This window comes from Daucus carota, chromosome 5 (assembly GCF_001625215.2).
Source record: "Daucus carota subsp. sativus chromosome 5, DH1 v3.0, whole genome shotgun sequence".
In the NCBI taxonomy this organism is placed as follows: domain Eukaryota; kingdom Viridiplantae; phylum Streptophyta; class Magnoliopsida; order Apiales; family Apiaceae; genus Daucus; species Daucus carota.
In genome coordinates, this window is record NC_030385.2 from 29918975 (window position 1) to 29939496 (window position 20522).

At 35.4% G+C, this 20522-nt stretch overlaps 2 protein-coding genes across 2 annotated transcripts; both read left to right on the plus strand.

The window, feature by feature from the left end:
• The first annotated feature begins 1664 nt into the window (after positions 1–1664).
• On the plus strand, positions 1665–5399 carry LOC108222037 (uncharacterized). The gene is made up of 3 exons (XM_017395920.2): positions 1665–2317; positions 3226–3393; positions 3499–5399. The coding sequence occupies exons 1-3, from the start codon at positions 1808–1810 to the stop codon at positions 5236–5238; spliced, it is 2418 nt and encodes an 805-aa protein (XP_017251409.1). The 5' UTR covers positions 1665–1807; the 3' UTR covers positions 5239–5399.
• Positions 5400–11173: 5774 nt separating this feature from the next.
• LOC108221541 (uncharacterized) lies at positions 11174–17061 on the plus strand. Its single transcript, XM_017395412.2, has 9 exons — positions 11174–11333; positions 11441–11692; positions 11781–11846; positions 11918–11974; positions 12075–13049; positions 13135–13593; positions 13682–13919; positions 14002–15020; positions 15425–17061. Exons 1-9 carry the CDS (start codon positions 11174–11176, stop codon positions 17059–17061), a joined length of 4863 nt encoding a protein of 1620 aa, XP_017250901.2.
• The last annotated feature ends 3461 nt before the right edge of the window (positions 17062–20522 follow it).

Genomic DNA, 20522 nt, shown 5'->3' on the forward strand with positions numbered 1-20522 from the left:
TACATCCCAGTCCATTCTTTGAGAACCATATTTAACTTTTCCTTAGAATTGTTGATGTATCAGTGCATCGGAAACGAAAGGTCGAGAATTCAAATTTAGTTTAACATAAGATTGAAAAAAATAGACGAGAACAGCTAATACGTGAGTATTTAAAGTTCCGTCTTCGTTCTTTCGTTTCTGGACTTTATGAAACCTGGTGATTTGTCCAAAGATTTTTCAGGGTCGTTGTACAAATGACACAGCTTTGCATTACCATCGTGTATTTCAACCATGATCTATAGATATATGTTGAGGAATTGCATGTCAAGTACAATGAGCTCCAGTGCCAGTTCCAGATCTTGTGGCACAGAGTTCCGTAGCTGCCCTTTTCTATACGACAAAATAAATTGCGTCGAAAGCGAGTACTTGATACGAACCAAATCAAAAATAAATTCTAAATTTATTTGGAAAAATTTTGGCCATATATTTTATTTTAGTATAAATATTAAATACTATTATTGGGTTTCCTTTTTGTAAAGCAAAAACAATGGACCTCATATTATTTTGAGTTGAACGTTCTGATGGCTATTAATGGTGTAATAAGATATGAATATTTCCTCAACTACTGGCCAAGTGCAGAGCTTAAAAGTGTTTTTAGATTTTAATGAAATAAAAGTATATATTGGCGATTATTTTACAGGGGATGTGTTTTGTTATTATTAACAAACTTAATGCACATGTATCTCAATTCTCCCGTCATTGTAAAAGGAACAAATTACGTTGTTATTAAAACGAACGAATTACGCAGTTACTTGACACGATGTTGACACGATATCATATTAAGTTAAGAAGCTGGGGTTGTTTTGAAATGAGTTATGAGTTTTGCTATTTTCGTAAAAAATAAAAGAATTAATTAAGTTGAATATATCGACTACAGTCTACAGTATATAACCTTGAGAACAATAAGATCTTCTCACAGCCGATATCAAACAGAAAATGAACAGCTTTTTTAGGCACGAAAGACATTGATATTTTGTATTTCCTTACAAATGCAATAGCAACTATTTGTTACGTTTAGAGATAAAACATCAAGTGTAAAAAGGTTAGTTATAATGCTAATGTAAGATGATACGTGCCTAAATTTATCTCCCAAATATAGTTGTAGAGAATATTACATGCTAAGTCCAGATATTAGTTAATAGTTATAATATTAGCTGAAATATTTTTTTTTAATGAGTGAAATATCTTTTCAGTCAAATACATAAAACATCAAAATTTAATTGAAGAAGAACATTCGAGATTAAAATAATAAATTAATTTTGTCCATATTTTAATTAATATATGGGCGACTGTTTTTGCCCGCTTAAATCGGAAAATCAGAATAAAGTAAGTTAACCTACAGAACTCAAAGTGTGTCAACAAACGACAGCGACTACTGTTGTTATATAGCAACAAGCTTTCCCCAATATTTTGGAAACTGAAAAAGAGAATTATTTGTATTCTCTGTATAGAAAAATCTCAGTTTTTCTACACATCTCAAAGCCCTGTAGATCCCTCTTCTGTTGTTATTATTTATTTATTAGTTCTTTCAAGCAAAATCTAAAAACCATCCAAGTGAAATTGTCACATGTACGTGAACAAAATAAAGTTCTTCCACCATCAAGCTTTGTTGCATGTTGTGCAAGACCTATAGCTAGAAGTTCCACACAGAAAATACTTGTACAAATATACCTAAACATCTCTAAGTTGGGTATATAAATAGAGCACCAGCTTTGTGCATTTCTCTCATTCTAGTCCACCACAATTCTCTGTACTCTGCTGCTGAGCCATGGACAGAGAACAGATGATGTGGCGAATGCGGCTCGAGTCCGCGGTCCGGACCGCCGTGGCGTGCACCATAGTAGGCTGCAGCACCCTCTATGGTCCCTCACATCTCCGGAGCCACGTCACATTTCCCGCGTTTTCTTATGTCACCGCGATACTTATTTTGTCTGATGCCACGTTAGGGGACTCTTTGAGGGGGTCATGGCATGCCTTGTGTGCCACGGTTCAGGTGGTCCCGGTTTCCATTTTGAGTCTGTGGATTATTGGACCGGCTAGTGCTGCTCTGGCAGTCGCGGTGATGGCCTTTCTCATCGCGGTGCCAGAGAGGACTAACATTTTGTCTAAGAGGATCGCGTTTGGCCAGGTTGTGATTGTTTATGTTGGCGCTGTGGTTTATGGTAGCGCGGCTGGAGCTGTGATCCACCCTTTGCATGTGGCCTCAAGTACTGCACTTGGTGCTCTGGCTTCTGTCGTTGCCGCGCTCCTGCCATTCCCCCGCCTAGCCAGCAATGAGGTAATGACTTAATTTTAAGTTCTGCGTACATTTTACCCTCTCGAGACATGTTAGATTCAATCACAGGGGATGTATGAATTGAGAAATCACTCAAATCAGTTATCTCCTGTTTTTGTTGTCTTGGGGTTTTGTTTTTGTGTTTATATTGTCGAACATCATTTGATTTGCCAAAAATGGTTCTCTGCAACACACCAAAACTTTTACTCTAAAGAGCCTGTTTTGTGAAAACAGGCATAACCTCGTATTAGGCCTTATGGTCCAGTTTTGTGTTAGTAATCTTTGCTCTTTATTCTCCAGAAAACAGAAAAAGACAACAAAAATTGGTAACAAAATTTATTTTTGTTTTATTTTTTTAAAGAAGAAGAAAAAGACTGGCTGTTTAGGATTACGTGAGAGTTTGTAATTGTTTAAACATGGCATATATATGACAAGTTGGTATACCGTATATTTCACCAATGTTCCTACTTCCTGCAACTGAACAAGCAGTTGCGTTCGAATTTTCAATAATTGAGTTTTCAGATTTGGGAATTCATGGCGGAATCGGAAGTGGAGGCATCAATTTTGATTATTAGTACTAAATTTTGACAAGAATACTTTTGTAAGATAATTTAAAGATCTCCGAAATGTTTTATGACTACATATATATGATAATTGATATTACTTCCTTAATTTGAAGTCTGGTTCCGCCACTGATTGTCGATTTTTAGATATTATAAATTGTAGGTAGGCACTCAACTGAATATCTCAGCATTTACCAAAATTCTCCCAACTAAATACCTGATCTGTCTTCTTTTCTTGATTTTTTTTCCCTGGATGGTTGGTATTATGGCTAAAATTAGAATTTACTACTAGAGTAATAAAAATCTTTATTACAGAACACTGATTGTACTCGACCAAATCTTATGCAGGTAAAGAAGCTACTTCAGCTGTATACTCAAAATGCTTCTGCAAGGACAAGCCTTTTTATCAAAGCATTCTTAAGCCAGGACAAGCAGTCAGCAACCGAAGCTATATCCCAATCTAAGCCCTTTAATGAAACTGGTGACAAGCTTCTTCAGAGCATAAAACTCATTCAGGTAACTAACTTGCTCTACATAAACATTTCGGTTCATGCAGAAGCACAAATCAGTGCTGCTCGACAGATTTCCAATTATCTGACATCTTATACTTTTTTCCTACAGGAGGGTTTGTCATGGGAGAGTCCGCTTAGAAACTTGAGACACCAGCTCATGGATCCTAGAGATCAGATGCAGGACATAGAGACGGCGATAAGTGGGATGGAGATGGCTTTAGTTTCTTGCCCCTCGTTCCCGGTGAGCTTCATAGATCAAGAGCTTAACGCAAGCTTACGAGGGATGGATATACAACTTGGACTAAAGCTCGGGGAAGCTCAGCCTGCACAGGGCCTTTTTCCTTCAGAAACTATCACCACTCCACATACAAAGAATGAATATTTTGACAAAGCCATCCAGTCCCTTGCCAAATTCTATCCTACACAAAAAGATCTACCTACTATATTCCAATTATTTTGCATAGGATTCTTATCTGATTCGATGAGATCCAAATCTTCAGAATCTGCTTCAGACGATAATCAGAAACTTCACGAAGAAGAATTGACAACTTCCCCTGAACAACCTAAAAGTTCTGGCATTTCAAAAATGCTCCCCAGTACCAAAGGACTGTTATTTGCATTCAAGTGTTCCCTTTCTTTAGGTCTGGCTGTGTTTTTTGGTACAATTTTCAGCAAGGAAAATGGTTACTGGTCTGGACTCACAATTGCCATCAGTTTTGCCACTGGAAGGCAGCCAATATTCACAGTAGCCAATGCTCGGGCACAGGGGACAGCAATGGGCTCAGCTTATGGTGTTGTGGGTTGTTTTCTTTTCCACAAGTTAATGGAGTTGCGATTCCTGACGCTTCTACCTTGGATCATATTTGCCAGTTTTCTTAAAAACAGCCGAATGTATGGCCAAGCTGGTGGTATTTCTGCTGTTATAGGAGCCCTACTAATCCTAGGCAGAAAGAACTACGGACGTCCAGATGAATTTGCCATAACTAGACTCACAGAGGCATTTATTGGACTATCATGTTTAATCATGGTAGAGTTCGTCCTTCAACGAGCAAGAGCAGCAACTCTTGCAAGAAACCAACTCTCCGCGAGCTTGAAGGCACTTGAAGAGTGCATACAGCATATTGTTTTTCCTTCCCACCAGAAAGACAAGCCTGATTCAATGCCACTTCAGGAGCTGAAGGCAAAGCAAAGAATGCTAAAATCACATGTCAGTGACCTTGAAGAACTGAAAAAAGATGCTGAGATGGAGCCCAATTTCTTTTATTTGCCTTTCCGTGTTGCATGCTATGACAGGCTCCAAGGGTCATTATCAAAGATGGTCATTCTATTGCAGATAGTAGCCAGCGTATTAGAAAACCTTCAACTCGTATCAGAAAAAGCTGGTGATGGATGCAAGGAGATTCAAGAGCTCATGATCAGTGATCTACAACTTTTTAAGGCAGACATAAGCACTTCCTTAAAATGTTATGAAAAAATCACCAAGATCAAGTCACTTGCATGTTTTGAGAAAGGTCGACAAGAGGGTAAAATATTTCATGACCTCGAGGCAGGGGAAGTGTCAAGTGTGCATAGTTCAACAAAATGTGGTGACGTGGCTGAAAATATATTGAACTCTTATGTTGAACACTCAATGCAGCTGGCTGAGAAAGTCTGCAACAGTGAATGCGAGGACTTTGTCAAGGGAAAAATTGTTCTGTTTTTGGGTTCTTTAGGTTTCTGCTTGAAGAGTGTGATGAAGGAAACAACAGAGATTGAGAACGGAATAAAGGAACTGATTAGGTGGGAAAATCCTTCAAGACACATAAACTTCTATGAAATTTTCAGTAAAATAGACGCGGCATGTCCATAATGACTTAGCTTAATTCACTGTTAGAGTGAAATAGTAGGTTATGATTATGAAAGCAATATTGTAAAATAAATTAAGGAGCTAACAACCTAGTATTGGATATATGTATACTGTATACATGTAACTATGGAACCATTTATATATAGATAGAGTTATTCGAGGCACTTTATGAGCAAGTAACATAGAGTAGTGCATATTACAGTAAGGTCTTTCTTTCCACATATCTGTTGGATGATGCTATAGGCAAAGATTTCCCAGAAAACATAGTGCTTAAAACAATTTGGACTATAGCTCTTCTGGGATCTCTTGCCCCTTTGTCTTGCACAGTTGCACTGAATACAGGGTGACTAATATAGTCGACAGTACAGTCCTAAATATGTTGTTTACTTCATCAAAGGACAAAATTGAACTAAACCGTCAGTGCCATATAGAATCGGAAGCCACCTGTGAAGTTGGCATTAACTGATAAAGGTCAGTATTTTGCGAGTTGAGATTTATATTCAGTGAGAGAGGTAAATAAACATAAACTTTTTCTCTCAAATCAAAGTGGTTGAGCTCTCTGCTCCCTAACCATGACCAATCAACGTTTGCCTTGAATTTCCGGTGTATGGATCATTTTGACTCTGCAATCTTGTATGTTGCTGTTTGGGTCAGCTTGGTAACCCTCCTGAAATTTCTCTTAGTGGAAGTGATTACTCGACTTTCTTTTCCAGAAAGTCTTGCCTCTGTCCTGTTCTCCCTTATGAGTCACCATTCTCTCAAGCTTACAGACTGATTGGGTAGAATACTAGTTATAGTTAGTATGCTGAGAAAATTATCATTTTGATATAAGAAAATACCAAAATGAGAATTTGTTATGTAACATCTTAATTCCCTTTTTTCATGTCAAGTTTTGTTAAAGGAAAGATTTTTCCATGTCACAGATTATGAAACACAGTTGAAGGGAACTTTTGATTATTTCTAGAGACAGATGTTGAAGTTGCAACTAGCTACATGCACAGTCGCAGGAAGAAACAAGGGGTGGCTTCGCGAAAGCAAGCCATTGAAAACTTCATTCATTAATCTATTACTTTCACTCTCTGCATCACAAACTTGCAGACTTGTGATGAGATTCACAAACTTCATTGTTTTTTGAAAGCTCTACATAATTTCTGAAAATTTTTAAACCAGCAAACAAAACAACAAAATGTACCAAAAATTCCGTGCAAAATTTGTTTAATTGCGGAGAAAACTAGGCAAAGAGAGGTTTGATCATCAAGTAGATGGTGCAGTGTCCATTGTCCAGATTCCGAATGCAAGGGCGTTTGCAGTACAATACTAACACTTGTATTAGAGCATCTCCAAGAGCCTCCTTGTTGGCTCCTAAATATAATATAAAAAATATGACTCTTAGCAATTTAGGACAAAGTTAAGAGTGTAAACTCCAACATCTGATGGTATTCATTGGGATTGTTTAAAATCCATTAAAATCTGATGGTATTCAAATGCTGATGGATTTTTTTGCATTTCATAAAATGATAGATTTTGTGGCATTCTTCGGTGTATTTTAAGTTTTTTGAAATCTCATCAAAATCAATGGGATTTTGAAACATTGTGCTTAAATCCTATCAACTCTGCAACATTTTATCAAGAATCCGCACAAAATCAAAATGAGACACAATCCATTAAAATCCATAGACTAAAAACAATCCATTAAAATCTCAATCGAATACACCCCTCTACATCTCTTCTCTATTTCATATTTATTCATATATTGAGCTCCACTATAATAAAAGAGATGAAAAGATGGAGGTGAACGGGAGGGAAGGATTTTTTTATTGTGAAAAAATAAGTTAGGAGCAATGTGATGACTCCTGGAGCATCTCCAATAAGCTCTTAAATAGGCTCCTAACTCAAGATATAAAGTGGATGTTCAAAAATTGAGCTCCAAGAGGCTCTTAATGGCTCTTAAAAACTTTAAGAACCTCTTCTCTTGCCTCTAGTTTAAGAGCTACTAGTTGGCTCTTAACTTCATAAAATAATCATTTCCTCCCATTCTTACATTAGACTCCCACTACATGACAAATGTTTAAATTCAAAATATAAATAAAATATAAGTTAAGAGCATATATAAATAGCATTGTTGGAGTTGACACTCTTAACTTTATATTAACTTACTGGGAGCTTAATATTTTATATTATATATAGGAGTCAACTAAGAGACTATTGGAGATGCTCTTAACTTTGAGTAGAGAGAAACAAGAGGCTCTCTAAGAGCCATTTAAGAGTCTCTTGGAACAACATTTTTCCTCTCCCTCCTCAAATCTCAAGTTAGGAGCCTAAATGAAGAGTTTCTTGGAGATGCTCTTAGAATTTTTAATGTCAAACACACATATAAAGTTTTTGATATTTTCTAAATTGAAACTTTGTTGTAAATATCACATAAAATATTTCTTAAAATAAATCAGATGATAATATATGATATGCACTTATTAAACAAAAAGAATCAGTACTATAAAATTATATTTTATGTTATACAATTTATGAAAAGATATTCGTATATTCTAAAATGTCGCTCTATACAAAGTTGGGATAAATATTTAATATTAGAAATTTTAAAATAGATTAGTTATCATAATAAAATATAATATTTGATTTTAGTACTGGTCCGACTTCGGAACGAAGCTCTTTAAAGCTTATCATAATTTTATAAAGTACTAGCTTTTAACCCATGCTCGCACGGGCGGATAAATAGTTCGTAATTTATTATTATAATTAAAATTTTAACATTATTTTATTAGTATTTTAGTATTAGTGGATTGAATTTTAATTAAATTATATTATTCAACTAACTATATATTCTCCCGATTACTTGAAAATAGAATAAACCTAATTTGTGTATATATATATATCAGGATTTTAGTACATTTAATCCGAATTTAGTACACGTAAATTTTAAAATAAAAAAAATTAGAAAATTCAAATCTTTTCCAAACATAGTCGATCGTGTAATACTTTTGAAAAATTCAGTAATCTAACCAATCGAATTTCAACGTAATCTTGGTTTTTTTGACAACAATAACTTTTAAGATTAGAGTTAGAAAGGATTATGTAATGGTTCGTGTTTATATTGAAATAAAACATGTAAAAGTTAAAAAAAGTTATATAAAGGTTCTTGTTAAAAAATATATTCAAAATTGTATATTTTATAATTTTATTTATAACATCATTATAATTTTTTTAATGAAATATTATATAACAATGGATTGCTATAAGTGTTTTGCTATAAGTGTTTTTAGTTAACATCATTTTATTAGTATTTTAGTATTACTGGAATGAATTTTAATTAAATTATATTATTCAACTGACTATATTTTCTCCCGATTACTTGAAAATGGACAAACCCTAATAAATATATATATATATATATATATATATATATATATATATATATATATATATATATATATATATATATATAGGGTGAGGTTCAAATTAGAACCTGTTTTAAATTAGAACTTAGAACTCATATAAAATCATTAGATTATTGTTAAATCAATGGTTATGATCAAATGCTACATTTAATATTAGTTATTTAATATCTTTTTTTACTTGATTATAGATAATTAATGAATGCATTAAATGCGATATTAAAATTTAATTATTACCTTCTAATCAAATTGCTTGTTATATTAGTTTTTTTTTTTTTTTTGACAGAAATGCACTTGCTCGTATCGAGAATACGCCAATACTCCGAGGAGTTTTGTTCATTCAAAAAGCTTATTATCTAACCGAAAGACAAGAAAATGTCTCCGGAAGTTTAGACAATAAAACTTAATGTCTGAAATAAAACGTCCCAAGCTCCAAATCCACGCTACTTCCACCTCATCCCTGAAATAATACGATTCATTAATAACAGGAAAATTATAAATTTAATTATTACAATAAAATATAAAATAGTTTATCAAAAGATGATAAAATCAATGAAAGATAAATAAAATAATTTGTAAAAAAAGGTGATAAATAAAATAAATACTAAAACAGAAAATATATATCTAACCAAAGGGAGACCCTTTGGCTAGATATATAACAAACTAAATAAATACTAAGAATATAATTAGTAATATAAGAATCAAAATATAAAAGCTAAAATATAAAACTCTAATTTTCAAAAATATATCTAAAATTTTAAAACTTAAATATAAAAAACGAGCCAACAAAATGGCACCAAATTGCCGTATACCAGGCCAATAATCTACACCACCAATCATGGCCACCCATAAATGATACAAATAAAAGCCATAATCAAGACTTGCAAGTAATTATACATCTGTTAACAAATTGCATAAAACTCTAATCAATGAGGATTACAGCATTTAAAGCATATTAATTAGCATAATTTGAAAAACAAAATTCGAAAGTTAGTAACAATCAAGCAAAGTCAACTAGCCATTTAAAATAGCCAAAATTAAATCAACATTTACTACTAATAAAGTCAATTAAATAAATTAAAGTTGGCAAGAAACTTACTAATTTTACAAGAAAAACCTATAATCATGCAAGAAATTATCAATAATATTCTATTATCAAAATCACACCAAATGATATAACCATCTCATCACCGACATGGAAATCTATCTATATCATAGTTTCTGTTGCGCGTTTAGTACAGTATACATGCCTCCTAAGTCTTACACCCCCGACTTCCTCCTATTTTCAAAAATGCCACTGCTTGCTTTATGTTGTGCACGTGTTCAAACACTGAGCTTAGTGGCTTACCCAACACTCTCTTACCCCACTGCAGCAGCTTCTCTGGCAAGCTCAACTAAAGTTTCTATTTTCAGACACACTTCAAGGTATGCTTTCCTTATCTTTTCTTTTTCCCTTTGCCGTCGTTCCTGTCACTCGCACAAAATGTCCACAGTTAGTTCTCAGCCACCTCTATTGCAGGTCAATTCCGATGATCGTGTCCTAATTATTTCCATCTTGCTTTTTTTGAATACAGGGAGATGATCAAGAAAATTCCTGGCGTTTATTCACGTCGGAGGACATGATACAAGGTTAGTTTACTTTTCTTATCGTATCCACTTTTCTGTTACAATACCTCTCCGTCGCTTATTTATTTTCCTCGCCTTATTGGTAGGATACAAAGGGCTTAAGCGACGAAAGACATCGAGGGCCGTAAAGCCGGATGATGTTCTCAAAACTACGAAGCTGCCGCCCACAAATAAGGACTCCGTAAACAAAGAAATGTGTAATATTTTCAGTCCACTGTAGAACATTGTTGGTAGCATGGCTATTGTTTCCATTTCAGGAATGTGTTAAAGATTTGAGTATTTCAAACTAAGTCATGCATTTAAACAGATGTATTGAACATTACACCTGCTTTGATTGATTGGAATTTGCACTTTATGATATGCATTTTTTATGTAATATGCATTGTCGAAAGCTAATGAAACAATCACGCAACAAACAAAGTAGATAATCCCTAAATAAAATAAGACAACTCCATGCTCTGAAAATCTGTAGGATTAGGTACCAACAATTTATGGACTAATAGCAGTCACTGAATTTTACATACTCTAATAGCATGGCTATTGTTTCCATTTCAGGAATGTGTTAAAGATTTCAGTATTTCAAACTAAGTCATGCATTTAAACAGATGTATTGAACATTACACCTGCTTTGATTGATTGGAATTTGCACTTTATGATATGCATTTTTTATGTAATATGCATTGTCGAAAGCTAATGAAACAATCACGCAACAAACAAAGTAGATAATCCCTAAATAAAATAAGACGACTCCATGCTCTGAAAATCTGTAGGATTTTCTACCAACAATGTATGGACTAATAGCATTCACTGAATTTTACATACTCTAATGCTAGGAAATCATCATTGATTAGGTAGATGGTTTTCTGTTATTTGCAGCTCAATCCTCGCGAAACCATGGAACAATGAGCGAAATAGACAGCCAACAAAGAATTAACACTACTCCATTGTCTGCATATAATGGCCACAACAAAATTTGCAGAAGCGGGGAACGTGTCAATTTTGAAGAGATGGACATTGGATCATCAACTCCAAAGTCTACGCTCTCTTCTCTCCACGAGACATGTATTGAAGTCTTATCACATCACACACTTTTATATAAGACATGTAATGGTTTCAATAACATGCTAATTGTTTCTGAGCTAATGGTTGTTGTTCTTGATTTACTTTAGCTGATGTAGTTCAAGGTCAGCCTGCCAAAATTTTCTTGCAACCTCATGACAGACCACTGAGGACTCCCTTATCTGATATCACCAACAATTTGTCGAGGAACCTGTCAAATACGTCGGCCAACAGAGGTAAAGTTAAAATCAAGCCATCTAATTTTCAGCCTCAGAGTCTGGAACCCTTTACCCGCAACCTTTTTGATGAGGAATTTAGCCGGACCCCGACCACTGACAAAGTCATTTATGATGAGGACTTGGGTATGCCGTCTGAATCCTGTAAATTTGGTCTTATATGCTTCCAATAACATGCTAATTGTTTGCAAATGTTATTTTTCCTATTTTGAAGAGGAGACTAGATTACCATCTTCATATCTTTCTGATGAATCTCTATCTGATGTGGACACATCATATGGTGAGCATCGTCAAAAATTTAATTCTCAAGTTCCATCCTTTTGTTGTCTAATTTGTTGTTATTTTTTTTAGAAGATCAATATACAGAGGAAGGTTTTGAGGACCATAGTCGTGGAGTATTTGATACAGGTTTGTGCTATTATTATAAAAAGGTCTTGCTTTGGACTACTGTTTGTTATAAAAAGTTCTTGCTTTTCATTTTCATACTGAAATGTTCTAATTTTTATAGAAGACACACACCCAAACCTGACAAAGAATAAGAAGAGGTGTACTCGTGGTTCCAAATACCTTATACCCGAAGAATATGCCACTCTTGGTGCTCCTTCTAAAGTGTGCAGTCACTGCAACTCATTGATGTGGCATGAGGAGCGTGTGAACAAGAATGTCACAAAAGGGAAACCACTTTTTTCTATTTGCTGCAGGAAAGGTGATGTTAAATTACCAGAACCAATGGAGACTCCAGGATACTTGCGCAGTCTTTATGAAGATGAGGTTGGAGGCTCAGATTTTCAGAGAAGCATCAGACTATACAATGCAATGTTTGCATTTACCTCTGCTGGTGGGAATGTAGACCATTCCATTAACAGAGGAAGGGGTCCCTATATATATCGTCTTAATGGTCAAAATCACCATGTATTTGGCTCTTTAATACCTGATGATGGCGACACACCTAAATTTTGTCAGCTGTACATATACGATACTGCAAATGAGGTTAGCAACCGTCTGCGCTGGGTGAAGGTCTCTGATGAACAACCTGTAGATGCCGAAATTGTTGACGGATTAATTCAAATGCTTGATGAAACTAATGAGTTGGTCAAGAAATTCCGCACAGCCCGTGATCGTTGGGAGAATAAGGACATATGTGATTTGAAGGTTGAGCTAAAAGTTTGTCGTGCTCAGAATGGCAGGGAGAATCATATCTCTGCATCCAATGAGGTTGCTGGCATTATGGTTGGTTCTACCTCAAACACAACTCCTGACCGGGACATTATAATTGAACCAAAATTTGGAAAGCTGAAACGTGTCTCCTATGTTCATCCCAAATTCATGGCGCTTCAATATCCATTGCTCTTTCCGAATGGCGAGGATGGATACCATGATAAGATTCCATTCCAGAGTGCCGATTTGTCAAACCTGAAAGAACGAGATTTCATATCAATGAAAGATTATTATGCGTACCAGTTTCAAGTTAGGCAGAATCATTGTAAGCTTCCTCCATAAATTTTGTTCACACGCAACTATTTTTCATTCCTTGATAACATATATTTGTATACATTTTCTTTATGCAGCTTTGACAACCAGATTAGGTGGGAGGCTCTTCCAACAGTATGTTGTTGATGCCTTTTCATCGATTGAACAGACAAGATTGTGGTGGTTTCGCAAAAATCAAACAATTCTGCGGAATGAATTATATAGTCATATATGTGATTCTGTGAGAAATGGAGATTTGAGTTCATCTAATGTTGGTAAAGGCGTCATCTTACCAGCTGGATTTGTTGGCTCTAAGAGATACATGCAACAGAACTTCCAGGATGCGCTTGCAGTGTGTCGTCACGTAGGACACCCAGACATATTTCTGACGATGACAACTAATCCATTATGGGATGAAATCCAGCAAATGATGAAATTTCTACCTGGATGTAAGTCTGAGAATTCCCCAGATATTATTTCTCGGGTTTTTCGTTTGAAACTTGACCAGCTCACAAATGACATAAAGAAAAAGTCATTTTTCGGAATCTGTGTAGGAGGTATGCAAAATTTGTTTTCCATACAATTTTGATTAGATAGTCTGAATTTGTTTGCTAATTATACTTTGAACAGTCATGTTTGTTGTAGAGTTTCAAAAGCGTGGCCTTCCCCACGTGCATATGCTTATTTGGCTTGACAGTAAATCCAAAGTTTACCTCAAGAACAATGTAGATAAGTTTGTTTCGGCTGAGATTCCTGATCCTATCAAAGACCCTGTTGGCTATGCTGCGGTCAAAGCATTTATGATACATGGCCCTTGCGGATTGCAGAATACTAAATCTCCATGCATGAAAGGTCTTAAATGTATTAGGCATTTCCCTAAGAAGTAAGTGGTTCTCAAATTTCTACTTTTTCATATTTCAGGATGTATATGTTACATATGTCTAACAATTCTTCCTTTTTATTAGGTACTCTGCACGAACAATGTTTGATGAAAGTGGTTTTCCTATCTACCGAAGAAGAAGACAGAACGTAACGGTTCATGTTCGGAACGCAGATTTGGATAATCAGTGGGTGGTCCCATATAATCGTGATTTATTGGTAAAGTACCAATGTCACATGAATATTGAGATTTGTTGCCATGCGCGAAGTTTGAAATACCTCTTCAAATATTGCTTAAAGGGACACGATACTGCCACTGTTCATATAAGTGGGAAGAAAAAAAAAACATCCAACCATAATGGTGCTGAGGCTATAGATGAGATTGATGCATACTTTGACGGGCGCTACATTTGTGGGGCAGAATCAGCTTATAGGATTTTTGGTTTTCCTATTCATCACCGTACTATATCTGTAGAACGCCTTCCTTTCCATCTTCCAGGTCAAAAAAATTGCACCTTCCATTCTTCCCAGCCCCTAAACAAGGTAGCTGAACGTGAGAAGGATAGATTCAGCAAATTAGAGGCCTTTTTTCATTTATGCAGTACTGACGTGTCTGCCAGGCAATACACCTATCAGGAAATACCGCAACACTTTGTCTGGGATGATGGCCTAAGAAACTGGAAGCCAAGAAAAAGAGGCTTTCAAATTGGCCGGCTTTCGTACACTCATCATAGCAGTGGCGAGGTTTGGTTTATGCGGTTGTTACTAACCAAAGTGCGCGGTCCTACTTCTTTCCAAAGTCTAAGGATTGTCAATGGTGTCTGTTATGATTCATTCCGTGATGCTTGCAAAGAGTTAGGTTTGCTTGACGATGATAAGGAATGGCATGAAGTTTTAACTCAGTGTTCTGCAGGTGGCTTACCTCCGCAAATCAGACAGCTCTTTGTTCACATTATTGTCAACTGCAAGGTTACAGATTTATTCCATTTGTGGACATCTCATTGGAAGCACATGGTTGATGACATTCTTTTAAAAAGAAGGCGAATAAACAAAGATGACAGTCTGATTTTGGACGACAAGCAACTGCAATTTTATGCTCTTGCAGGTAATAGAACAACCTTTGTATTTGGTTTTTTGCAGATGACAGTATTATGTTTTATTTGTTGTGCAGATAATATATATTTTAGGATACGTGGTTATGTGTAGATTGTTGTTTTGAAATAAAACTTTTACCCAGTACTGAAGCTAAATGTTACAACTGATTTACAAATCTTAAATGCACATTGGCTGGCTTATTTTAGATTTAAAATAATATTAACTGTGTGTGTTGTAAAAAAAATAATTACTGTTATTAGGTATTAAAATTTCCAATTAACAATAGTATATATATTTTACCATTGTTTTAGAAAGCTATGTCTGCTTTGTTGGAATTTACTTTTAACATACCTTAGCTACACTGTTCCTATAACTCACACTGTGTACATAATTTGATGTGTTATTGGATTGCAGAAATTGATGATCTGCTGAGGTCAATTGGCAAGTCGTTAAAGAGTTTTCCGCAGCTGCCACAGCCACCAGAGACTTACCTCAACCATGGGAGTAATAACCTTATTTTAGAAGAAACCAACTACAATATTCTTGAAATGGATGTAGAAAACAAGAAGTTGGTTTCCATGATGAATGCTGAACAATTAAATGTCTACAATGCTATTTTGGAGTCTGTTCGTAACAATGAAGGTGGCCTTCATTTTGTTCATGGCAGCGGTGGTTGTGGCAAGACTTTTCTATGGAGAACTCTTATCTCAAAGCTAAGATCACAAGGTGACATTGTTCTACCAGTTGCCTCTTCAGGGATCGCTGCCACGCTCATGCCTGGTGGGAGAACCGCGCATTCCCGGTTTAAGATACCTATTGTCTTGGATGAATTATCTGTGTGTGCAATTGGAAATAAATCAGACATTGCTGAATTAATTAGGCATACAAAACTTATTATATGGGATGAAGCTCCCATGCAACACAGATATGCCTTTGAATGCTTGGATCGTTCTTTGAGGGATATTATGAAATCTTCTGATCTAGGTCGTGCTGCTTTACCTTTTGGTGGAATTACTGTAGTACTAGGAGGAGATTTCAGACAGATACTGCCAGTCATACCTCATGGCGACAGGGCTCAGATTCTCGGAGCATGTATAACCAGATCCTATCTTTGGAATATCTGTAAAATCTTTGTTCTTACCAAAAACATGCGATTGAACAAAGGTTCATCAGATGCAGAAGCTAATGAGGTGAAAGAATTTGCTAAATGGGTTCTTGATGTAGGCAATGGTACATTCACTACATCCCACAATGCAGATGACAGATTGAATGAGGACAATATTGAGGTACCTCTCAAATTCTGTGATTTGGAAAATGACAATTCAGTGGAGAACATGATACGCAGCATATATCCTGATTTTGTCCACAACTCCATGAATCCAGAGTATCTCAGCGAGAGAGCTATCCTCACTCCTACTAACCAAACTGTTGGTCATCTTAATTCTCTTATTGTAGACATGATTCCCGGTGAGGCAGTTACGTATTACAGTGTTGACAGCGCAGAAGATTTTGGTGGCACCGATGCTGATTTGCATTGTGCATTTCCTATTGAGTATCTTAATTCCCTAAGTGTGCCAGGTATGCCTGCTCATGACCTCAAGCTGAAAGTCGGCGTTGTTGTAATGCTAATGAGAAACTTGAATCAAACACTTGGACTTTGCAACGGAACTCGAATGATTGTAACCAAGTGTTTGAAATTTTGTGTAGAGTGTGAGGTCATTTGCGGATCTTTTAAAGGGACACGACATTTTATTCCACGAATGGAGCTATGTCCCAGCGACTCTTTACTGCCATTCAAGCTTGTGAGAAAACAGATGCCACTTCAGATTTGCTATGCAATGACGATCAACAAATCCCAAGGACAATCTTTAAAGACAGTTGGTTTGTTTCTCCCAAAACCCGTCTTCACACATGGACAATTTTACGTTGCTGTGAGCCGAGTTACATCTCCTGGAGGGCTGAAAATCTTTATTGATGATGATCGTGGTTTTCCAACAAATATAACGCAGAATGTAGTATATAAAGAAGTCTTCTATGCATTGCCAAGGTAGCGATCTGTGTAGTTTTTTGTTGTAATTACTATATAGAAGCTTTTGCTTCCCACCTTATATGCCCTGATCTTTAGTTATAAATTCTGGGAGCACATATGTTTAATGCTTTAGCTACGGGATTCTCTATTAACACTCTCTTTTTGTATAACAAGGATTCTATATTACCACTCTCTTTTTGTATACCAAATGCTGGCCATGCTGTTGTTCATTTAGATACCCTTGATCTGTTGAGAGTTATTGTTTTTTTTTTTTACATTTAAGGAATGTTGATATTGGTTGCGTTTCTATTACAAAACACCTAGAAGTTTTTTGGTTTCAGTTTTGCTGTTATATCAATAAATCTAACACTGTCAAATGTAAATTCAAACAACCACAAACAACAAATCCGCGCACAACCAGTTACATGCCAATACACAACAAATAAACTGACACTGAATATAGATCCAATTCATCCAATTCATAATTCAGAATAAATGTCAAACTGATTCAGACATATAAACGTTGCTGAACAAAGATCGTTATCCCAAAATAGACCGAGTCATAATAACAAAAGAAGAAATTTGATTAACTCTTAGTAAACATAACCAACTATTCTCCACTGTCTTCAAACTAATCAGTTGCAGTTACTTGAAAAGTTGTGTTTCCCCTGAACTTGAAATGCAATTTCTTCCCAACTCGCAGTTTGTTCTTCAAAGTGAAATTGTTCCACCCAACTCCCAACCGGCATGTCTTCTTTCTCCTCAGATTTCCTATCTTATAAGCTTTTGACTTCATAATCAGTGTTACAACTGTGTCTTTCTTCCACTTCTTATACAGTCCAAACAAATACCTGGGTAAATACTATTTCAGATAGAAAATGGATTAGTCAAATAATTTATTCCCCTGTATTCAGGTATATGTTTCATATGTTTGCCTTACCACTCCATGGTTGTTTTGGTCCACATGCGACTTCAATAATTCCACTGTGAAATTGTAATCCATTTCAGGCTGGATGTCTTCCGGCTCTGTTTCATAATTGTTTACAGAGCCATCTGCTAAAGGGAAAGCAATTTAGAACCACAAGCTTTATCATATATCTAAAACAATAGGGGTCAGTAAATTACCTGATGCATCTGTACTGCCTAATGAAACTTCCTCTATCTCTTTGGCTCCAGCTTCACCTATGAATAATATTTTACATCACCATGATTAATTGAGGAAATTAAAAGAAAAACACATCAAACAAAGAGATATTATTATTTTCATTCTACCTTCTTCCTCATCACTATCTATTATCACAAAAAATGTAGGGTTTTTTTGGTTCAAAACAGTTTCCAGGGTCAACTTCCGTGTCAACTCATTAAAGATTTCAGCTCCCTCTTCGTTGTATATTGAAGTATAGAAGGTAGAATTTCCAGCATATTCAAAGAACATTGTATACTTATCGCGAACACCATAGTACTCCAGAAGATTCTTGATACCAAATAATAATTTTGTTGTGTTAGAGAAGTAACAACTGAATACCATCCCATCAGCCAAATAAATTTTGGCATTGCCTTTGATAGCTGCTCCGCAGCGTTCAGCAAACACAATGGGGATTTCCTGGCAAATAATACAATTTGTGTTTTAGGTTAACGTAGTTACAAGTAAACTGTATCAAATAGTCATGCCAAGCAAACCAAATCCTCATAACATTTACCAACTCTCCTGTATGCAGGTTCAGCCAGTTAATAATTTTGAACCATTTCAAGCAACCCTTTCCACCAACACTGTCTGTTTTGTACAACAGACAAGTTAAATACAGTTTGACAAAGAAACAAAGATAGAACTGTATTAAAAAAAGCTAAGTTGAGGAATATTTACCTTCTTTGTAGACATCGTCGCTTTTGTCTTTGTGATAGACAGCAACCTCAAACTTCATGTTCTCTGCAGAGTTTGTAAAAATGCATTTGTCATCAATTCCCAGCTTACAAGCTTGGGAAAAATTGTTCCATTCTGGACCAAAGAATAATTTAGCCCTTTGCCATCTCAATTTTATTTTCCAGAAAAGACTTTCGAAACCAATCTCAATCCACTTCATTTCTGGACTGACTCCCATATGCAAAGCCTCCTCTTTTAAAAGAACCTGCAGCAGGACAATCTAATCCATCATACTTGAAATATTAATCAACTATAATTATTTCACAGTCAAATTAATATATACCTCGGTCCAACCCTTCCCCTCAAGATGTTCTGCAGTAACAACAACCTCACACTCTAAATCGAAAGTTGAACAAGAACTGTAACTAAACGTGTGCTGCGTTTTCTCTTTGTCTATTTCACTCATTTGGAAAATAGGTTGCTTCACAAGGCCTCTGCTTGCCTTACGCAGATAATCCACTTCTACAGCATATTCATTGAAAATCTGAATATTGAATTCAGTGCCGCCAAAATACTCCAACACAAACATATACCATGGATTCACATCAAATTTTTCAAATAAACTTTCTATCCCTTTGACAGTTTCATAAGACCTGTCAACCCTACCAATCAAGGTATTGCCTAATGGCAGGTGCAAACCTATACTATTCAGACCAACTGATCCAAATTCAGCAGCAAAGGAAGAGGGTAATTTCTGCCAAGTAACAAAACCAATATTAAACTACACCATTAACAAAATTACAAAACATTCATCAATATGCTACTAAAAATTATAATTTAAGTGAGTTTTACTACCAGGACAGCAGATTTATCTTTCCCTTCTTCAAGACGACATATAAAAGATTTCCCAAACCTTGAACAGCTCATTGGGAGGGAAGCTGTAAAATGTGACAAATGAATGACAACTTATATCAACAAAACCAAGTATTCATGAAACAAACGGGGAAATGTAAAACCCATACCCTTCATACTTTTGGCTGACATCCTATGGAACTAGAAGAAAAAGAAAAATAAGAAGAAATGAGAACCATGCACTAAAACATTTTAATAGAACAATCAGTGATGATCAAGAAACTAGGGTTTTTACCGCGCTGAGAGCTCCACAATTTTTCTCCTAAGAGACTGTAAGCTTTTATGATAAGAACAGTTACTTTTAAATCTAACTTATATGGGTAGTAGCTTGCACCACTAAAGTAACATTTAGTACTCTGTAATGTGTGGATTTATTAAGCTGTCCACATTTTCCTTTTTGCCTATTTGCACTCATTATAACCGTTACCTCTTTCAAATACTACGTGCTCGCATATAGTATGTTGCTCATTCAAAATTTTTGCCCATAATAGTATCAACTTTCATTTACAAATTTTTGTTTGCTTCATATATTTATGTATCAAATTTTATTTGAGAAAAAATTACTGTTTGTGCACACAACTCAAAATTTAGTAATAAAACTATACTGATATTGACTTTTTACGAGTTAAGATCATTAATTGATATTCCAGTTAAATTTAATTCTAACTTTGCAAACAATATTATTAAATTATATAGATTATATGTACTAT

Excerpts from the sequence above, each read along its gene's own strand:
- LOC108222037 (XM_017395920.2), top strand. The coding sequence starts at position 1,808 with ATGGACAGAGAACAGATGATGTGGCGAATGCGGCTCGAGTCCGCGGTC. Across the intron at positions 2,318-3,225 it reads CCCGCCTAGCCAGCAATGAG|GTAAAGAAGCTACTTCAGCT; the intron begins GTAATGACTTAA and ends AATCTTATGCAG. Across the intron at positions 3,394-3,498 it reads AGAGCATAAAACTCATTCAG|GAGGGTTTGTCATGGGAGAG; the intron begins GTAACTAACTTG and ends TTTTTCCTACAG.
- LOC108221541 (XM_017395412.2), top strand. The coding sequence starts at position 11,174 with ATGAGCGAAATAGACAGCCAACAAAGAATTAACACTACTCCATTGTCT. Across the intron at positions 11,693-11,780 it reads CATTTATGATGAGGACTTGG|AGGAGACTAGATTACCATCT; the intron begins GTATGCCGTCTG and ends CCTATTTTGAAG. Across the intron at positions 11,847-11,917 it reads TGATGTGGACACATCATATG|AAGATCAATATACAGAGGAA; the intron begins GTGAGCATCGTC and ends TATTTTTTTTAG.